We start from the raw sequence: 23,432 nt of genomic DNA, 5'->3' as shown, positions 1-23,432 counted from the left end.
TCCATCTGGTTGAAAATGACAGTGACAGCTTTTTTTTGTGTTGGATGGTCATCCCCTGAAGGTCAGACTTTCTTACGCCGGCCGTCCCTCCCTACGCCCGTCGGCGTCCCTCCCTCCCTGGTTTAGAAGTTGACCTAGACCTGAGTGAGGGAGTCACTTGAGCTTGAAAGAGACTGAAGATTCAATCATTCAACGACTCTAACCCACAGACTTCATATGATTCACAGTATTATCTTGAGTATAATCTTGGGATCTTGGACGGTTTTGAATATGAGCGAGGTGAGGTGTGCTTTCCGGAGGGAGTAGGAAACCTTTGCAGGGAAAAGTCCTTCCTTTCCCACAGACTAAATGAAATCATTTTTAAAAAAGTGGAAAAAGGCAAGCTGAAGTTCTCTTAACCCTTGACTTGGTGTTAGTTTGGGGAAAATGGAAACCACAGTAGATTTCCACAGGAGAAATTAACAGAAGGACAAAAATTGTCAAGTACATGTTTGGTTGAAATTCATTCTACAGCCATTTTGTTTATGTTTCTTCAGTAACAAAAATAAGTATTCACTCTGGACTAAAGAATGTTTTCCTTCCAGCCTCACTATGGAGACAGTTACTTGATTGGAAGTCAAAGCAACATGGCTGCTCCAGGGTACGTACAGGTCCTTTTCAAAACCATGACTTTGGCTTATAGGCTCTGTCTGCCTGGTTAAAGCCCCATAAGGAAAGTGCTTGCTTTCATAATACTTAAAGACACTGGACACTATTGGTAATTGTTAAAGACCAGTCTTCTCATTTGGTGTATCTCAACATACGCATAAAATTACAAACCTGTGAAAATTTGAGCTCGATTGGTCGTCAGAGTTGCGAGATAACTATGAACGAAAAATATACCCTTGTCACACGAAGTTGTGTGCTTTTAGATGCTTGATTTCGAGACCTCAAATTCTAAACTTGAGGTCTCGACATCACATTCATGGAAAATTACTTCTTTCTCGAAAACTACGTCTTGTCAGAGGGAGCCATTTCTCACAATGTTTTATACTATCAACCTCTCCCCATTACTCGTTACCAAGTGAGGTTTTATGCTGATAATTATTTTGAGTAATTACCAATAGTGTCCACTGCCTTTAAAGGACCCTAAACACCTACAGTCCAAGCCCAAGTCTTTCTGTACTTGTCAACTTTAAGTCATTTTGATTGATAACACTTAATTGCATCCACAACTTTTATTGAAGTTCAGCTGCTTGGTCTGTACCAAATTTATTCCTCTTTTATTCAATAAAGCTTGTACTGCATTACGGAATAATTTCCTGTCAACTTTTATTGAATAGCGAGAGAATTGCAGCTGAATCAAATAAATGCAAAAAGGCGGAAATGGCCTGACATTCAGAGTGGAGTCTTTCAAAGACTGAATCAATGAAATGAATTTATAGCTCGCTTTGTGAATCATACCACCACGCTCCCTCAACTATGGTCTGCTGGCCAAATGCTAAGTAAAACACCTAAGGACCAGTTAGAATTCTCTGAAAGTGGTTCGCTAACCAATCTAGTATTGAAAAGCATGACGGGATATGGAAACAGCAAGCTAACTGGTTCCGCTAGCTAGTCACTGAACTTTTTGTAACCATTATTCCTATAATAATGTTTCCTACTAAAAATTGTATCTGCCCGCGGCCAGGCCAGGTTTCTCAGTAATTTGCTCGTGTTTTTACACATTTGTTTTCTTTTTATAACCATTGTACTGCCGTTTCTTGTAAATCTTTGATGTGCAATTTTTTAATACTTTTTTTTAAAGTTTCTTGGCAAATAAAATGAAACGAAATGAAATGAAATAATCACCATGCTGAATCGACTTGTAATTGAACTCAACATTGTGAGGTTCCTCTTTACTTGTGAAAAAAACAAAACATGTGGTTCAACTCTCCTAGCACAAAATATTTGTGATATGATTCATTGTTTCCAAGAAGTATCATTTCCAAAACCATTAATATATTCTTGATACGAAGAAAATTCTATGATATTTTCCCCCTGAATGTTCACTTTGCAAGTTGTATAGACTAGTAGCATCGGCAAAGGTTTATAAATACTCACTGGAGACGCATTCCTTCCCCTTTTAAAGGCAGTGGACACTATTGGTAATTGTCAAAGACTAGCCTTCACAGTTGGTGTATCTCAACATATGCATAATATAACAAACCTGTGAAAATTTGAGCTCAATCGGTCATCGAACTTGCGAGATAATAATTAAAGAAAAAATACTCTTGTCACACGAAGTTGTGTGCGTTTAGATAGTTGATTTTGAGACCTCAAGTTCTAAACTTGAGGTCTCGAAATCAAATTCATGGAAAATTACTTCTGTCTCAAAAACTATGGCACTTCAGAGGGAGCTATTTCTCACAATGTTTTATACCATCAACCTCTCCCCATTACTTGTCACCAAGAAAGGTTTTACGCGAATAATTATTTTGAGTAATTACCAATAGTGTCCACTGCCTTCAACAAAGATACTGTTGGAGTAGCTACAAGTTTAAATTCCTGTCAGATTACCATAATTTGATCCATGTAAAGTTACCATAATACACTGCACCCTGGCACAGAACTCCAATGAAGCCAATGTGATACACTTGTTACCAGTTTACCCAGGGCTTGTAAAGTTTAATGGCCTGGATGAGGTTTTGTGTGGTTAGCTTCTATTGTTGTTACATCAATTACAGGAGATAATCAGCTGGTTGGGAAGAGAGCTTAGCACCTGAGCCCCTGGAATGTCCAGATATAACTGTTACTAATTGATGGTTGTTGAACCTCAGAAACAAAACTTGATTCTAGCATTTTGAGTCGCACCAATCAAAGGTAACAGTATGTTTATAGAGATCAACCCGCAAGGTGGATTGCAGATCAAGTTATAATTTAACAAGCAAACATTGCGATAGACCAGGGTCCCACCTACCAAAACAAATCTCAGAGGTGGAACCTGTAAACAGGAGCACAAAAGCCCAGCGTGCCGTGCAAGGTATTGGGAGGGACAATGACATTTAACAACATTTACTGTGATGCCAAACTGTCACTCAAGAAAATGACTGGACAGTTTTAGTCCACAGATCATGCCAACAAGTCCACTTTATACTCGGACAGCAAACAGTGGAGTGTACTAGGGGAATCAAGGCTTGATTACTAACTGAAGTTTTTCCAAACAGTGTAAACTAGGAGTTACATCATCTTATAAAACTTCACTTTACATCTTAGCAACACCCTTATTCTTACTCCTAGAACTAAGAGGCCTGTTCCGCTATCGTCTCCTTTTATAGTTGAACGAAACTCATGGCCGTAGCTAAAGGAATACTCATTGATCAGCTAAACCAGAGCAAAGGATTTTATTTTTGAAACGAGTTAGCACTCAAGGTCTATAGTTTGGTCTCAGAGGTACTTCATGTTTGCTCTATAAAAAAAATCATTCAAAAGTTCAGAGTAAACTCAAAATGTGACGCTTAATAAACTTGCCCCTTCTGTTAGCTATTTCAGAAAATTACTTCCGTCCATCATTTACAACAGACTGTTTGACAGTTGTATAGTCTTCATAATAAGACATGCTTCAGAGAATGTTTTTTTTTTAATTTTGAAAAAAGGACCAATAAAGTCCCCTTTAAAGAAATTGTTCTAGCCAAATCAAACAAGCAGAATAATTGATTGTTATTGACAACTTACCATGACGAGGCTTCCAAACCAAACAACCACTCTGATTCCAAACTCAAATTTCCGCAGACCCATTCTGGTAGTCTCTCCTGCTCCAAGACAAAGATGATGTTCTCAAAGTAAAACTAACAACTCCTCAAAGATTGAACAAGGTTTTCAGTACAAATTAAAAACCAGATAATATCCAAAGATAATTTCAGGCAGTATGTTGGTTCAAGAATACCAACAACTATGACGCTGAAATGTTCTCAAATATTCCACAAATGACTCCCTTCTGAAAAAAAGAAACTTCAGATAGAAATAGTTATCCTCTGATGACACACTCCACCACAGCAATGAAGTTTGAACCAACACATCACAATCACATGGGAGTTGAAAAATTCCTCCGAAGAAAAATCCCAAAATTCTTTGAGCTTTTGTCAGTGAAGATCAATAGAAATATCTTTCCACTAATGATAGTAGAGCCTGTGATGAAACATCATTCATCTGTAGCCTATCATAAAATGAGCTGAATGGTAAACACAATCACAGACTCCAGGGTAAAATCCTTCCCTTGTGTAACTGTAAGCGTGTGGCAGGCCTGCGTGTGGACTACACTACAGCACTGTATGACTACACTACCATTGCATGGTGATTTCAACAGTCAAACTCCCTCTACAGTGACCATGTGTTGAGGACACAGTCATCAGTAGGCTGATCATAAATACCTGGGTTTTTTATTAGTCACAAGTCAAGAGCTCTGGTTGGATGGTGAGAAAGCCCTCTGTCAACCACTCAGCACACAGACCCCGAGATCAATGCAATACTAGGCTACGCACACTGGCAGTATACAACCACATGCCGTCTGTACTATAGTATTAGTATTAGCAGTGAAGCCATCCAATACAAGTCATACTGCCTTGACTCAGCTGGCTAGAGTGAAGCAAAGAGTGAAGCCATACTGGCATCGGACAGATTTAGATATTCCCAAATGATTTGCGTTGTGTGGTTCAAGTTGATCTTGCGCACCCAGGACAAGTTCATGTGAACTTACCCCCACCCTGATTTTCTAGGATTTTGCTTAAGGCAGGGTTGTGATAATTAACAAATCATTTTGGACAAAGCTTGCAGATCCATTGTTCATTAGTCCTTGCCTTATGATTAGTAATCCTAAATCCCCTCAAGATTTCAGAAGTCAGTTTGCCATCTTAAAGGGACACACCGGCCGAATTGGGCTATTTGGGCTACAAAATAGACTAAGATGTGACTTCAAGAGTCTTCCAGGAATGAAGAAGAACAGTCCTTAAAAAAAATCATCAAATTTAGCCGTTTTTGAGCATTTTAAGACAAAAACGCAGGTCGCGTGGTTGTTCTAACCAAAAAGTGGCACAAACAATCACGTGACCTTCCGGGCTAGTTTTACTTTCAGCCGTCTAAAAGTAACTTACTTAACCAAATTTAAATTTTTTTTTTACAAAATTGTTTACGAATAATTGACGAAAAAGATCATATATTCAAATTATCGCTACAAAATGTAAATAATGGTGAAAATTCTAACGTAAGATCACATTCAAAGAGTCCGTGTAACTGAAGCTTGTTATATGGCCGCTTAAGATTTTTAAAATCATTTTTCGCTAAATACGTGACATTTTGATGATTTTTATTTTACAGCAACCATCTATAAAAACATTATTTATGATTCTACACCCCTAAATTGCGTAAACGGTGAGCCGGTGTGTCCCTTTAAGACTCAACTTTGATAGCTGGTTCCCATTCACCTGTGAACGTGTCTTTAAACGCTGCTAAAATTTCCATTTTTGTTTCAACTTGCATTAATAAAGTCTAGAATCATAGGCAAGGTATTCTTTCGATAACTGTCAAAAAACTAGTATCCTCACTTGGTGTATCCGACTTGGTGAATTCAACCATGATCCCAACAAACATGTGATCATTTGTGCTCAAGTGGTCATTGAAGTTGGAAGAAAGTAATCAAAGAAACAAATGCCCTTGTTGCATAGAATTGTGTGCTTTCATGCCTGAGATTAAGGAAAAGTTAAGAGGACAAGAAAGAAAAGCTTTCTGAGTCTTACGATATTTTACCCAAATAATTTGTGGAGATTATGGTGATTATGTTTATGGGTTTTGAAGATACTTTACCTTTTGATTTTTTTCTTGTTTGGTTTATTTTTGCAGCTCAACGTGTCAACTGTCATTGACATTGTATTTAGAACTAGATATACCTTGGATATACAGTCTGTAATTATGGTTTGTTGCATGTTATTTTCTTAACAATCAAACCAGACCACAAAAAACTGAACCCAACCAAGCTAAACCAACACAAAAACGAAACAAGTTATTTTAACAATAAAGCTGTTCAGAAGGAACATACAAGCTGTGATGTATTGTAGTTAGAACCAGTCTATTTATCCAGCGGTTTTCAATATAACAGATATGGTAATGACAACTCCAGGAATGCATACACTAGTCACAAATTCACAAACTTCTGGGTAATTTATGCCCGCCTGCACACAAAACAAAACTTCAAAGAGGGAAGGAAAAATACCCACTACCCAAAAGCCCCAACAGCTATTTGGGGTATTTGGTGAGGTTGCACACCTACCCCCCCCCCCCCCCCCATACCTGCCTGTATCTATTAAGGGTTTTAAGACCCTGGGAGAAGTAGTGGCAAGGTCTTGTGTTTAGAGTGGTACTAGAGTGTCACTTCATGTCAAGCCTCAGTGAATAGAAAGTCTTGGGTTGTTGCACAAACTCAACTAGCATTCTATAATGACGTAAACCCACTCCATGGAAATGGTCCTATTTATCAGTGGGCTTTACTTTCTTTAGCATTCCGCGACAAATTGACTCTATGTTCGTAGCAATAAGAATTTTATACTTCAATTAGTTTTATGTGCTAATAATCAAGGTTAGATTCTGATAACTATTAAAGCCAGTGGACACTATTGGTAAATGTCAAAGACCAGTCTTCTCACTTGCTGTATCTCAACATATGCATAAAATAACAAACCTGTGAAAATTTGAGCTCAATTGGTTGTCGGAGTTGCGAGATAACTATGAAAGGAAAAAACACCCTTGTCACACCATGGAGCTAAGTTGTGTGCTTTCAGATGCTTGATTTCGAGACCTCAAATTCTTAACTTGAGGTCTCAAAATCATCATGTGACAAGGGTGTTTTTTTCTTTCATTATTATCTCGCAACTTCGATGACCGATTGAGCTCAAATTTTCACATGTTAGTTATTTTATGCATATGTTGAGATACACCAACTGTGAAGGCTAGTCTTTGACAATTACCAGTAGTGTCCACTGCCTTTAAATCTGCTTTTTATTTATGTCCTCAGTAAGTTCTTTTGTTGTTTTCTCTGTTGTTTGTGTGTTCTATGGTATTCTTGGAGAGACTCGGCAAGAAGCCAACCGAATCCCTTCATAAAGGATGGAATTCTTCATCAGGATATTGAACAATTGATTTAAACGTTGCCCTTCATTGACGTTTAAATACGTAACTTAGCAATACTGCTGACGACATGACTTAAAGGGGATGTACCAAAACATCAAAACAGCTTTAACTTTTGCTTTTAAAAGGCATGGACACTATTGATAAATACTCACAATAATTTTTAGCATTAAAATTTACTTGGTAACAAGCAAGAGAGAGCTGTTGATAGTGAGGAAACGGCTCCCTCTGAAGTAATGTACTTTTTTAGAAAGTGGGGAAATTTCTCACTTAAAATAAAAAAGACTTCAGACCTTAAGCCTTTAATTATGCTTCTGAAAGCACACAAAGTTGTGCAACAATGGTGTTTTTCTGTCGCTATTCTCTTGCAACTTTGATGCCCAATTGAGTCCAAATTTTTACAGATTTTATGCATGGGACCTCATAAAACATAATTAACATCATTCATGTTGGGATACACCAAGTGAGAACACTGGTCTTTGACTTTTACCAAAGGTGTCCTGGGGTCAATGGCTAGTCCTAAGTTAGGACGAGTTACTCGTCCTAACTCGAGATAAGACTAGTCTTAAAGTCACCTGGAAATAGATTTTTTTTCTTTCAAACATAAGAGTATATGCTTACGAACAATAAAACAATTTTTTTAGTAATTGTTTGTCACGATTTATATGTTTAAAAAATATATAAAGTTGTTTGGGGGGCTGACTCCGCCTACCCCTTTTGTGACGTCAATCGAGGCAGACTTTGCCTGCAATGCGTATAGTAAACACACGTGCAAAGTACATGTACGTCCAAGTCGGGAGTTGGTGTTTTTCAAAAAGTGTTTTTCTGCATTCAGCAGCAATACACCTGGTCGGCATTGCCGGAAAAAACAAAAAACCAAATTTTTTGAAACGTACAAACTCACGACTTGGTCCGTACACGTACTTTGCAATTGTGTTTACTCTACGCATTACAGGCAAAGTCTGCCTCGATTGACGTCACGAACAGCGCCCTCTCGGGTCGGGGTCTACTCTTAAATTTGTAAATAACATAAGAACTGATTTTTTAAAACCTTAGTTAACTGTTTATTCACATTCCACTCATCAAAACACATATATTAGTGACAAAAGCTTTATTTTGAAAAAATACAACTTCCAGGTGACTTTAACTCCTTGTAAAATCCACCCCAGTGCCTTTACAGAGGAAGTAATCAAACATCAAAGCAGCTGCAACTTTTGCTTAACAAATTTATACAGAGAAAAATCGTTAAAATGATGCAGTCACTGAGAATAGTACACCCAATTCTGAGAAATCAATCTTTTCTTTTACAGTGCTTTTTAAAGGACCAGTTTGAAAACGATATTGTACGAGTTGGCAAACCATAGCTGAGGTCATGACAAACTGTATCAGTCAGGGAGGGTGTACTGTGTTGAATAATTTACAGTAATGGGTTCAAGGGGCTCAATTGAAGGGTTATTTTCTCCATGTGTGGCTCAGCATTCCTTGACACTCTAGATTTGGATTAGCTGTAAATCAAGCTGTGATAATTTGATAAAATTACACACTGGTCAACAATAATTGATGTAATGGATGGTAATCAATTGACCTCTAGGCCAGTAACTGACCCTCTGGCCAATCAGCGGAGAGAACTTGGACAGGCCAGAGTGCAGAAACCTCCGTGTAGACACAGAAACCTTGGTAGATGCATTCTAGCATGCATTCAGGGTGTTACTGGGAAAGTCTTGTACCCACTGGTCAGTAAGTAATAATTCATGGCTCATTGGACCCACTCTTCTGACCATCTCCAGCTTAGAATGTCACCTTTAGCCAGAACATAACCCTGGGCTATAATTTTGGGGGAAAACCATGAATGATGAAAAATATCCATATGTTCCAATCCCATCAGCTATTAATCTCATAAATCTCATCACCAAATGGTTTGTTAGCATCTAGAAGGATTACATCCACCATAGAGAAAATATACTTTTGTGATCATGTATTTTGTAAGTTTTAGCAATTTTTATAATGAATCCAACCGTGTTGTAAATAAGTTAACCTTACCTTACTTTCTGTATGATCTAATACCTACTGACTCCAAACCAATGACAGAGTTTTAGAGTGAGGCACTAGGTGGCAGCAAACATGTAACTTTTAGTGCTCATTTGATTGAAAGAGCCTTCTAGAAAGTCATACATCATTGTAGTTGGCAGTTTGCAACAGCTACTTCTATTTTCTCATTTCAAAGATCAACAAAAATTTGCTACTAGTAAATCTGCTCCAACCAAGGAAGTCCCAAAGCCAATATCCCAAAGTCCATATTCTTTGAGACAGACACCCTAAACTCAAAGGCTTTCACCTGTCTATACAGCATTGGCATGACACCCTCTCCCCCCCCCCCCAACTCACCCCTACTTTTGTCCTTAGTCTTTTGGAAAGCCGATTGTAGGTGAAAATCAGCACCCTGACTCGATACACATCAGCAATTACTTTAATATCTTTGGAGCCATGGTTAATCTGGAAAGTTGACAGGTAATGTCATCATACCACTTAGTTACTGCTCTGCATATAAAGGTACCTACTACAACATTTGTTATTCATTACAATAAAGTCAAAGTGTATACATATTAATTTTAGTATTTTTTTACCCATACACCGATGTGTGTTAGCACTGTATACTCAGTACTCTCCCCTGAGTGCTGTGAAAAAATATCACAGGCATGTTACTCGGGTGGGATTCGAACCCACGACCCTTGCAATTCTAGAGCAGTGTCTTACCAACTAGACTACCGAGATTGCCCGGTAGCTAGAGGCAGTTCGAATCCTATGTTTGCTACCTTCATTTTATACAAATAAAACTTAAACTTGCTGACTTTTTTAAATGGACCTCAAAATTAAACAAATTATTGTTACTGTAGAACATGATGGGGGTAGTCTCTTAACTTAATTCACTTGTGAGGTTATATTTAGGGGTTTTTTCAGGGGGGTAGGTGGCAATTGTGGGTAATCATACTTTTGATTTATTGTGTTAAGTATGTGTGCCCTTTTAATGAGATGGAACAATGTCATTAAGCAAAAGAGTTTACTATAGTTAAGTAAATTTATATATCATAGAAGCAGAAAATAAGAAATTCTTTTTCAAAGCAGAAGAAAAAAAAGTGTTTGCTTGAGGCATCTTGTCTACTCCCTCTAAGACCCGTCTGATTGCTTGGATTATATTCTCAACTTCAAGACTTGACTAATAACACAGGTGGAGCAACAACATTCACCAAAACCTTACTCTGCCCATGAAAAAAAACATAATGTTTTCATTCTCTACTCAGTTGCCTCAGGCAGAACCTAAGAGAAAGTTGAGGTTGCAACACTTTCAATAGTTCCGAGCTTGTATGAAGTTGTTTGCCACTTTGATGTAAACCTTGGCACACCTCTGATTCATGGGTCCTGAACATTTTTATTTTAAGTCTTGCCAAAGTGCAACCCTTTTTCCAGGAAAGATTAAAATAACATGTTTAAGGCAAATAGAAGCATATCAAAATATTCAATCTGATGGTTTTGAAGTGTGTTACGAGTTTCTCCTGCCCGTTGTAAACTTGATGCAAACAATATTCAATACTTTGGTCGTTTTCACAGCTAAGAAGAGTTACCGTCAGGGAGGAGGTTAACCTAGCTCGTGTTTTAACCCTCTGTAAGGACTAAAGCCGACCTGCTGAGATCATAACATGTATTTTGTGTAGAGAGTGAGTTTCACGCTGAGTAAAGTTGGAAACAATCACAGATGCTTTATTCAACATGGTCATTATGAACAGTTAGGTCGAACACTGATCCTCAAAACTGTCGTCAAGATTGTCTCACTCTAAACCTGCTTTAGGACGCTTACAATCAAAGTAGGATTTGAAACTTTGGATGGTGGGAGTATAATTAAGTGAGGTTTGCGGTAGCGCCATGTGTAAATCTCTTTTGTGTGTGGTTGGTTCTGAAAAGAACTGCTGGTTGACAACTCCTGTCAAAGCTAGTAGTAATAGCTATTTCTTTTTTAATGTAACATTTACAGCCACCATAAAAAGCCAAGCCTTGTAGTATTGCCTCTAGCCCATTCAGATGATCTGATTCTATAGCTACAATCATGCAATAAACATCTACCCTACCCCACTTCCAAGAACAATGTAACATCAAACTGACAGATGCATTAAACAATTTCATGTCGGAGCCTTTTGGGTCTCAAGAAAAACATCCGGCAGTACAAATAGCCCACTAAAAGCTGGGTCGAGAGGTTTTTACTGTGGCACCGCTAGGCTAAAATAAATGCCATCATTTGGATTTATGATGAAGGTCAAGTTCATAGATAATGGGTGATATAAAAACTAATGGCATGTTAATGATGTTTAACGAGGCCCATTCATAGGGGGCAGTCCAGTCATTGTAACATGATGGTCAAGTGAAGGATATGATTAATATGACCGCTGGTACTTCTCTAGGGTCATTTGATGTTGGTCATGGCTTAGCTTTCAATCCAGGAAACGGTCTTAAGTTTAAACTTATGCTAAGCCAAGGGGGGGGGTAGCTGATTGTAATTTCATAAATCCGCTGAAAGTTTTCATCTTAAAATATTTTAGTCGAGCATGATTTTGGCAAGCTTTGGATACAGACTTTTTGCTTACAACTCTCAAATGAGGCTTTCTGAAATTTAAAAGCTTTGCTTGTCTTCAGGAGAACATGAGCAGAAGCATCAAGACCACACGTGTCTTCTCAGAGGCAACCCTTCTCCCAAAATGGTTGTACCCGCAAGTTAACTACTAAAGTTTGTCTTTTATAATCGACACCATGCAAAGCTTCAAACAGCACTAATAATAAAGTCAAACTTTCTTCAACCTACCGAAGAACTTTACAATGTGTACCAATGCAACATGATCACAAACCACCAAGTATTACCCAGCGTGTTTTATTTACATCCTATGGGCAAAATGTATCAAATTGTATTGCACCAACACCCTATTAAAACAGTTGAAATAACACAGACGCGACTGTTTTTTATTTCACATTTTACAAAGCCCAGAGGTAAAGAAATATCTCTAAAAGTGCAAGTACCACCAAGAAATATCGGCCCTACCTTTTATCCATGACAGACCTTCCCAGCCCAAAATAGGATTTAAAAATCTGACAGATGTCGATCAAAAAACTACCCTCAATCAGAAACTGAACACAATAGAATTCCTAGCACCCTAACTAGTGTGTACTTGACAAAGCCATCAGTGAACAATGCTAGTTTATATAACATGGGTCAACTAATAGCGAAATGGTGTAAAGCAGAATTTCTGGTGTTGACATTTCGGATGGTTGCGTTTACTCCCCTTCACACGATGATTGCAATCAAACACAGTGGGATATCATGGGTTAGTTTATGTGACAGTTTGTGTTGAAGTTGTTGCCCATTCAACATAGGAATGGGTAGTGAGTAAACAGAAAATAAACTCAGCTATACCCCTTGTCAAACCAACGTGGTTTAAGCCTTTTCTAAATAAAAGAAGTCTCCCATTTGACATGACATCTGAATTACCCGAGAAATGTTTTACTAACACCTAACCTATGCATATTGCCACCATTGTCACAAACTTTTGTGTTAAAACTACAAACTTTAGGTGAACAGCAAAAATAAATCAGATATATGAACTGCAACTTGAGCCAAATTAATCTTCGGGTGGGTCCCATAAATCATACCAAATCATAAATGTTTACTGGAATGGGCTAAAGCGAGTCATATCCACAAACAAAAAGTGATCAACCATCTTCCAAACAACAATTTACAATGATTGTCTTAGAGAAAAATATATGTAGGTTTACTCATGAAGTTTGTTTGTTTTTTTGGATTACATGCAGGCATGCAGCCAGCAAGAGAGGTAGATTGATTTGTGTACATATCTATATATTAGGAGGCTGAAAGGTTTTGTCTCTGCCTTCCATCTCTGTTGACCCTGGTTCCAACTTAGACAAGAGCCTTGCCAAGGATATGTAATTTACTTTCTCCCCCACACCCCCCCCCCCCCCCCCCCCCCCCCCCCCCCTCCCCCCCCCCCCCCCCCCCCCCCCCCCCCCACCCCCCCCCCCCCCCCCCCCCCCCCCCCCCCCCCCCTCTCGCCTCCCAGTCTTCTCTTCACAGTTGTCTTCTATGGGTTGTAGTCTTAGTTCAAGGCACTTTTGAGGATTCCTTGGCATCAATAAATAACTCAGTAAATCATAATGCTTTGTTATGCTCTCTATTTAGACAAATTCTCATAGGCTATGTGATAGCACTGCACCAACCTCCAACCCAAATCCTCCAACCTCGAATTGGTTTAAGGACAGTGGCTTGGTGGTTTGGGAAGTTAGATGGCTGTACAACCACAAGGCTAGTGGGTATAAACCTTTATCACGCTGTCACCATCTTGGTCATGTTCCCTGTTTCCATAACAGTAATGAATGCTAACATGCATTGCGCAAACATGGCACCAAACTGTTATTTTGTCCAGCCTCAGTTTGGTTACAATGAGTTGGAATGGAGTAAAATCAAGATGTCCACACCGTGACAAAGGTCTTTAAGAAGTACACATAAAACCAATGTAAACCAATGAAATCAAATATTGCTTTTATTTGTGTAAACTGTCCAAACCATAATGGGATATTTTATAAAACACTTGGAAGGGAATAACTCAGTTGTCATCATTGTGACCTCATAAATCCCTCTCACATCTCAAGAAATCCAAGAATGGGCACACTCCTCGGTAATTTACCAGAGCGACTCCACCTGTAATTCTCATAAGTTTGTTCACTCTAGATTCTCGCTGATGGAGTTTGAGACTTGAGGGAGAATGGGATGGAAAGTCAATAAGATTGACCCTGGTCAGAGAGGCACTTTAAGAAAATAACAAGTTTGGGGGACTCTGTAATTGTATCTATCCTGGGAGGAACCATGGAGAAAGAAAGAATCATGGAGGAAGGAGTAAGGAATAAGAGAGATGTACCTAAAATCTATACATTGATTTTTATTTTTAAAGGCAGTGGACACTAGACACTATTGGTAATTGTCAAAGACTAGCCTTCACATTTGGTGTATCTCAACATACGCATAAAATAACAAACCTGTGAAAATTTGAGCTCAATCGGTCATCGAACTTGTGAGATAATAATGAAAGAAAAAACACCCTTATCACACGAAGTTGTGTGCGTTTAGATGGTTGATTTCGAGACTTCAAGTTCTAAATCTGAGGCCTCAAAATCAAATTCGTGGAAAATTACTTCTTTCTCGAAAACTATGGCGCTTCAGAGGGAGCCGTTTCTCACAATGTTTTATACCATCAACCTCTCCCCATTACTCGTAGTTTGAAATCATTGTCACAAATGCATAAATAAGTCACAAATAAATGAAGAATAAATTATGACTCTCTACCTGACTAGATTAAGATGGTTTCTGAAGCACTAACAAACGTACACTTTCTCATTCACTGCCTTGCTAGGTGGCCTTTAAAGGCAGTGGACACTATTGGTAAATACTCACAATAATTATTAGCATAAAACCTTTCTTGGTGACAAGTAATGGGGAGAGGTTGGTGGTATAAAACATTGTGAGAAACAGCTCCCTCTGAAGTGCCATAGTTTTGGAGAAAGAAGTAATTTTCCACAAATTTGATTTCGAGCTCGATATCAACCATCTAAACGCACACAACTTCGTGTGACAAGGGTGGTTTCTTCTTTCATTATTATCTCGCAACTTTGATGACCGATTGAGCTCAAATTTTCACAGGTTGTTATTTTATGCATATGTTGAGATACACCAACTGTGAAGGCTAGTTTTGACAATTACCAATAGTGTCCACTGCCTTTAAAAGAAAAGGTGGTATGAAAAACAGTGCATATACAACAAGAAAGAAAAACCTTCTCCTCTCACAGTTAATCAACAGGAATGGGAAAAAAGAGGGCCCCTTGTCTAGAACTGATATTGCTTCCTCTGGCCCTACCCATGACTGATTAGACACACCTGCCACAATTACTGATATCCAATGTACCAATTATACAAAGCCTACCCCTACCTTTGCCCTCAATGAGTTTCAGTTCAACGCTTAACAAACCCTTGGGCAGAGTTTAGAAAATAATAGGAAATGGGCAATGTTACTAAAATATGTCTCAACTTCTTAATTGATTGTATGGTTTGAACATTTCCTCGTTGCGGTTGTACTTTTGAAGGCGCCTATTGTTAGACCACTGACAGACTACGAGTAAATACCCCAGGCATTTATACCGTACGTGACATGAATCTAGAAACCCACTTAATACTTGCCAAATGTTTGGACCGATGCATTTCTTAGTGTAAAAAGTTAAGACTGAAAGTAAATTTAAAAGTGTTGATTTTTGTTATCACTTAGTCATCGATATTTCCAAGGATCAATAATTTATGGTTTTGAAATTTTCTTTACCATCTTAATTAAATTAAGTTTTCAAACCATAAGAAGACCCTAAAGTCAAAGACTTTAATTTTTATGTCAAAATGATTTTCATGGAACTGTTGAAAAAAAGGATCAGAATAAAGTTAAGACTATTTTTTCACTTTCAAATTACAAAGTTTCAAAATCTGTATTTCAAATTCAAGTGTTGTATTGTTTTGGCTAATATTCATACTGATTCTATTTTTTCCTATTCAGTAATGAAAAAAAACTTCCAAAAACTTGCTGTAAACAGTAAATCATATTCTATGTCCTGGACCACACAAAATAATAGTTGACACAGAAAAAAAGTTTGTTGCAACTTGAAGTAACTGAAGAAACCGGTCTGAGCTGAGGAGAGAATAAATTACGGCCTGGGGTAAGAAACTCAAGTATTGATTGATTGGTCGGACGGTAATCATTTACTCAAATTACTAAGTGGTTTAGTGTTGAGTAGCTACAGTTACTAAAAGTCTTTGCAAACTGATGATACCCTACAGCTAACTATCCAGACTCTTGCAACATACATCATTGTATTCCTTTATTCCAAATAGCCGTGAAGCTAACGGAACCTTTGTGACACCCTTTTCCCTCAAACAAATATTATTCTCTGTCAGCAGTTCTGAGCCCCAGTCAAAACAACAAATATAACTAATGAGAACAAGTGCTAATTTAGAATAATATTTGTTTGCTGGTGAAAAATGAAGAAGTCTTTTTTTTTTGTAATGAAAGTTTGCCCCAAGCAAGGATAGGAGCCACTTTTGGGAAGGGGCTACGAAAAGAACAATTACTTTTTCAGCCCAAACAAAAATGGTTTTGATTCTTCAAGACGGAAGCAAAATGAAGAAAGATGAAATACTCCCACACACACCACATCTCTCCAGAAAAAAAAGAAAAAAAACTACACTAAAACAAACATGCCTCGGAACTAGACTCTCAGTCAAGAATTACCACAAAAGTTGGTCAGAATGCAGCTTTGTGCTTTCATATAGATAGTTAATAAATGCTTTGATGACTCACATCTGAGCATTGATTCTGAGAAGGAATGAACCAAATGACTCACTGTCGGCTCATTTGAAAAACGCATTGCTCGCATTAAAATTTAAAATTTTAATCTTGGCTCGCCGCAAAATGAGAATTGGGTCTTTTTAATTAAACGATTAAATGATGATTGAATAACAAGTGACATTACTCATACACCAGGGCTATTCTCATTCTTAAAAAAATGTGATTCTGTTTAATTTATCAATCGTAGGAGTACATTTAGGTCTAAAAACATTCAGACTCCTGTGAAACAACCTTGGCTCCTTCCCAATTCCAAAACCAGACGTAAGTGATCAAAAAAAAACTACGCCAGTTAGATTTTAAAATGTTCATTGGTCTAGCCTCGGTCTCTACAAAACTACAGATCCCTTCCTCCAAGTCAGAAAACGTCTGTCAAGTGAATGCGTGGGGGGGGGGGGGGGACTGATTCTATTACCGGGAATTCTCAAGGAACCAGTTCACTGATTGAGTTGGTTCCTTACCAGAGGCTGCCTAAGGGAAACACGCAGCAAAATTTGTCAGCAATCAGACTTTTTTTTTCGTCAAAAAGAGAATGATGTGACTTTGTACGTTTTGACATTAGATTGATTAGGTCTACTGGTGGCATATTATGTCAAAGTCAGACTGCCAGAAGTTTTACAACAAAGACTAGCTTTACAAGTCATACCACTCATTATAAAAACACATTTTGGGTAAGCCTATTTTTATTCTGACAATAAATTCCTCTAATTTGTGGTTGTCAACTCGTAAAAGTTTGAACCCTTTGAAATGATTGATTGGCTTCACATATATACTGTATTACAGTCTGACTAAGGGATTGTCACTTAAACTGTAAATTAACCAACATTAAAAAGCAACATTTAAGTAGGCCTTTAGACAGTTCAATCTGTTCTTTGTATAAATAAATTGAAATAAAAACAAGTCCCAGAATCCATGTCTTTGCCTACTTTGCAAACATGGCCCCAAACCCTAAAGAAAAACTTATTCACTCAAAGGATGTTTGAAGTATTGGTGCTGTCTAGTTGTCTTTTTACCTTTTCAAAACAAGCTCGCATAAACCCACACATTTTATTTTAAGTTCAAGTACACGTCAGAACTAGCCCCCATAACACAACCTACTTCTGTTTTGTTTACCTCTCTCACACAAAAGAATCTTTTGTTGGAATTTATTTCAACCCACAACCGCAACGACAGAAATAACGCATTCAAGATCTCCATTGATGCCACATGTTTACTTTCAACTCCCACACTTTGCATTCCACGTCGGAAATAGCTCACATGGTGTTTGTTTTTATTTTCATCTGACGTTTTGAAAGTACACATTTCCAAGTGATGACAAACATACTTATTAAGCTAAATTTACATTTGTACCCTTGAAACATGATACACAACAAGCAGATGAGTCAACAAACAATATTACTTGAAGGTGAACATAATGTGGAATTTTCAAGCGCCTTCAGAACCGATAAAGTCCAAATTACTACTGGCAATGTATAAAAATCACTGTACAAACAATCTACAACAAAATTGTCCATTGCTATCTCTTGTCAGAAAAAGGAATGTTCTGATATTTTGGTGACAGCAATCTAGTTGGCAGGTTCTGTTAGAACTGATACAAAACAATAAGGACATTTTGACAACCTGAAAACTAAGTACTCTGAAATTTCTTGAATTTTACACAATATTCCTGGGGGTTTCTACTCCACAAACGTTTTGCCAACAAATCTTAAAACTAATAGCTGTGTGTAATTTTCTGATTTTTTATTTAAGACAATATTCCTGGGGGGGGGGGGGGAGGGGGTTCTATTGCCAATGTGTGAGATCCCCGCAAAAATTCCCCATAAATCATTGTAGTTGAGTCTGTGTGCGGTGGTGAACTTGAATTGAAGCTTTACCAGATGACTGTTGTATGCCTTATTAATCAAATCCACAGTGTAATAAATACACCCTTCGGTACCATCACCCCGGTCGACCTCTACCTTTGTACGTCTAAACCATGTTCTTCTAACCCACGCAGCAGCGGTCGCAGGACGATCGCAGCCAGTGAGTTACAACCTAGCAGCTGGGGTATCATTGACTGTCTTTCTAGCCTTGAGTGACTCATGACAGAGATAAGGACGGAATACCTCTCAAGAAATTCGTCTCAATAAAATACTGTAACTTTCGTTTCAAGTTCAGCTGTCAAATCCTGGAGGACATCATAAAGACCCTTTCATTCTTTGCTTTAATGTTAAAGGATTTGGGTACCTTTTCAAAATGTCCATAGATTTACATTAAACTTTACAGGGTTTGAAGATAATGATAGTGGAAAGCTTCCCTTCAAATATTACTTACTGAGGTGTTGTAGTTTTTGAGAAATGAATTATCTTCCCCTGCAACCCAGTACAAAACAGTCCAGGCCTCAAAATAACAGCACACAGCAAATGCCTTGGTGCCCTATTGCTTCTGCTGTGGTGCCCTTTGCAAAGTGCCCCTTACCAGCAGAGGGAAAATTTTGGTGACCCTTCTAGAACAAATTTCAAGTGCAAGTGAAGCTGTATGTAAATGTGTCAGAATAATCTATACATTCCAATAAAAAGTTTACTGTGAATGAAAGTTCAATTTTAAGTTTCATAGTTTGAATACGGTAAAGGCAATACAACCAAAAGCCCCAAGCTCTCTGCCCCAAGCAACTGATTTCACAAGACACCCTCAACATTGCTACATAATCTGACATTTCAGCTTGATGGGGGCGACTTCAGACATGAAATACCACCCTCTTCAGATAATCCAGCTCCTTCAAGAGCACTTAACATCTTAGCATCTCCTCTGGAGCAAGGACAGCGATGGTTAACAGAGATTGCAGCAAATCCCAGGAAATTACAGGATATAATTCACCCAAGAATCACATGCTTTATTAACATCCTAGTATACAAGCTCTATCCAAGGCTATTGGGAGTTAGGGAGTTAGGGTAAGACTCGTGACTAATTACACAACTTCTGGATTGGGTTGATTTTTAAACACAGACGAGTAGAATAGGTTGGTGCACGGCACAGGAGGGTTAACTACACTATAACAGACATCAAGGAAGGGGGTCGAAGACTTTACCCCTGTCATTATACCTGTCTTGACAGAGCTCACTCCTTGTTCAGCACACTTGAAGAAAACCCTATTCTTCAACACTGTAAATAACACTGTGTGGACATGTGTAAGTCCACGTAGAATGTAGCATTAACACACCCCTAAACAATTCTTTGAAGACTTGAAAAGTTTCACAGGAGATGATCAAGAAACGATAACTGGTAGGACTGGTTGGACCAACACTTGATTATTTTAATGCGATCCCCGCCCATGATTGTTTAGATAGTATGTATTTTAATGGTATCACACTGGTTTTCCTTAAAGCCATTATACCCTTTAGGTACAGAGGAAGAAAGAAAAAAGTTCACAGATTTACAAATAATTTACAGGGTTTACAGAAGGTAATGGTGAAAGACTTCTCTTGAAATATTGTTCCATGAAATGCTTTACTTTTTGAGAAAACATTAAAACAATATAAATTCTCGTTAGCGAGAATTACGGATTTATTTTAAACACATGTCATGACACGGCAAAACGCGCGGAAACAAGAATTGGTTTTCCCGTTATTTTCTCCCGACTCCGATGACCGATTGAACCTAAATTCTCACAGGTTTGTTATTTTATATATTAGTTGTGATACACGAAGTGTGGGACTTGGACAATACTGTTTACCGAAAGTGTATAATGGCTTTAATACATATTTACCTGTTGAATGTTTGCAAATCTCACTCAAGTTATTGAAAGGCGAGATAAGCAATATCTCATGCAAGTGAAGCATGGAGATTAAAGTGTGGTTGATTCTAGTTATTGAAGTTAACCTCTTAGATGTATTATTGGTTAAAAACAAAACAAGTAATGGACAACTATTTCAGCCCCCAATTCCACCACCAAGCTCATTAATTTCACACAACTAGTTATTGACAGTGATGAAGCACAGGTTAGACTGGGGCCCAAGACTTTCCCTAGAGTCCTTACCACACACAGTGAGTCTTTCTCTAGACAGCTTAGGGCTGTTACTTAAAGTTTCCATTGACATCACAGGTTTGTGAATAATTGTATCCCAATCAGGAGATTGGTCCAAATCATGATAGAATATCGCCTCTTTGAAATATTCTTCTTGTATCCTCAGAAGTAGAAACCACTTAAATCAGGATTATAGGATTGTTGTTTATTTCTCCAATATCAAGACAGATGAGACAATAGCAGATGAGAATTGGGGTTGTGAGCCAACATTTTCCTTTTGATTTCTGGACCACAGCCAGTGTCAAGACCGAGATTCAAACCCACACTCTGCTGATCAGAAACACCAGAGCTTGGGACCTGAGCACTTCCACCATCTTGAAATCAGTGGAAAGTATATTAACATAATCATCAACAAATAAAGGTTTGAAAATGGCCTTGGTGCCCTTTCAGTTGGCCTTGACGCCCCTTTCTTTTTTAGAGCTTTTGAGGCCAAGTGGCCTTGCCCCTCTGAAGCTAAAGGTTGAGGCCTGCACATCACAATTTTCTGGCACAACTTCAGATTTGTTAGAGTTCCCCACACTCAACAGATACTCACATCATATACTCACTGTCCTAATCAGGGTACAAGAAACTCTCAAACAAGACTTTTGGACGAAAAACAACTTGAGACACTAAAACTCCCAACTGAGGTATTTTAAGGCAGGCAATCTCCCAAAGGTTTACAAAGCAAGTGACATTGCCTAGAGGTCAATGACAATGAAAGTTTACTGAAAGTACAACTCAGCGACAAGAGTCAGTTTTTGTATTAGAGTTTTCCACAAGAAACTCTCAAACAAGACTTAAAACTTGAGTCACTAAAACTTTCCCAACTAAGGTAGTATAAGGCAGGCAATCTCTCAAAAGTTTACAAAGTGACATTAACTAGAGGTCAATGACAAAGAAAGTTGACTGAAAGTACAACTCAGCGACAAGAGAGAAGTTGAACAACCTCAGGATTATACAATTACTCAATAACTCACAATTACTGTTGGGACAGATAAATTGCTTCGTCTAATACGTCTTTTCTCCTCAAAAGGCCATGAAATAGTGACAATTAACAGAACCTCTTCAAGTAACTTCATCTGACCAGTCAAGGCAATCTCCCTCTTTAATTTGCACAATGTGTGGTCAAAGTGTCTTCCTCAACTCAAACAAGTAACATTTTCCTTCAAACTTTTACTTCATTTGGATTCATGAAGGAGTTTCCACATTGTTAATTTCAGGCATAAAAATGCGACTTATTTAAACTAACAGAAGAAACTGCAAAGCTCATAAAACTGTACAGTGTCTTCAGTTTTCCATGGTTAAAAAAAAATAGAAAAAAATCAGCTGATCAGATGAGACATTGCATGCCCTTATTTAAACAAAGGTTTTGGCTCAATTTCAAGTTTTCGATTGACATTCAGACCACAAAGAACTTTCATTCCTGTAAAAAGAAAAAAAAAAAACGGTACCTGATGGTACTCTCGCTTCGCTAACTGGTCCACCCTGGGGCAAGGAAACTACTTTGCTGTGTTAGTTTTGGATCAACACCTTAGGGCAAAAATCCTGTGATGAAAACAATCGCAAAGAAAGAAAGGAAGTCGAATATTTATCTGGGAACTGATCCTCCCCCAGTCCTGTGGAGCCAACATTAGTAAGGAATGATAAAAGCAACTTTTTTTTTATATAAATAAAGATTATTTGTGATGTGATACAAACAGCTCCCTAAAGGAATTAACTTTGACGCTCATCAATTTTAATGTTTCTTAAGATGGCAAGATTTCAATTTGGTGAAACTTTGATCCATTATAAAGATTGTCCACCCAGGAGTTTATGAGAATAGACTTTAAAGGAACGCGTTGCCTTGGATCGGACGAGTTGGTCAAAACAAAAGCGTTTGTAACCGTTTTTTATAAAATGCATATGGTTGGAAAGATGTTTTAAAAGTAGAATACAATGATCCACACAAGTTTGCCTCGAAATTGCGTGGTTTTCCTTCTACTGTGCGAACTAACATAGTCGGCCATTTATGGAAGTCAAAATTTTGACCCCCATAAATGGCCGACGTGTTAGTTGACGAGGTAAAAGGAAAACCACGCAATTCCGAGGCATGTTTGTGTGGATCATTGTATTCTACTTTTACAACATCTTTCTACCCATATGCATTTTATAAAAACCGGTTACAACGCTTTTCAAAGACCAACTCGACCGATCCAAGGCAACGTGTTCCTTTAAGACGAGCTTCAAAACCCCAACCCTCTAGAGACTCCTATTTGGACTAATGGGTTAAGTGCACTTGAACTTCAACATTGAACAATGTACATAGTAGGTTATTTATGAGCATTCAACGGCAATGTTGAAAGGAAGCATCCTGCTCTCAAGGAGCTTGTCAACAACCTTGAGGAAACTGCTATAGATCAAAGTAGAATCTAAGCATTTAGTTTGTTTTATTCCATGACAGGTGTTGAGTATGGGTTAAGGGATTAATATGAAAGGTTCTAAGCGGTAGGTTAGGGAAGTCAACATAACTCATCGTAGATCATATCCATGGTTCAACCTCACAATAAGACAGCTCAACTTTCTGACCTAACTTTGATCATTAGCAGTCTTTTCAATCCTCATCAGTAAACAATATATCACAAGAAGCAAGACGACTACATACATTGGGAACAACTCAAACAAAGTAACTTTTAAGTGGACACAAAATATTGAAATATGGTGGGACGGCTCGGGCAATCACACAATGATTCAACATCTTCAAATAACACTCATATATTGTTACC

At 38.1% G+C, this 23,432-nt stretch overlaps 1 protein-coding gene across 3 annotated transcripts in view; it reads right to left on the bottom strand.

The window, feature by feature from the left end:
• The window catches only part of LOC139942347 (ADAMTS-like protein 1), a 109,451-nt gene that overhangs the window by 81,503 nt on the left and 4,516 nt on the right, over positions 1–23,432 (bottom strand). The window contains exon 1 of one of the 3 annotated variants that reach the window (XM_071939183.1): positions 3,694–4,333. The exons of the other annotated variants lie outside the window; for them this stretch is intronic. Within the exon in view, the coding sequence (XP_071795284.1) occupies positions 3,694–3,756 (63 nt within the window). The 5' untranslated portion in view covers positions 3,757–4,333. Of the gene's footprint in view, positions 1–3,693; positions 4,334–23,432 lie in introns of those variants that run through there. 3 annotated transcript variants of the gene reach the window in all.

This window comes from Asterias amurensis, chromosome 9 (assembly GCF_032118995.1).
Source record: "Asterias amurensis chromosome 9, ASM3211899v1".
Taxonomy (NCBI): domain Eukaryota; kingdom Metazoa; phylum Echinodermata; class Asteroidea; order Forcipulatida; family Asteriidae; genus Asterias; species Asterias amurensis.
Note: the sequence above shows the minus strand (reverse complement) of the source record. Positions and strands in the feature narration are given on the sequence as shown.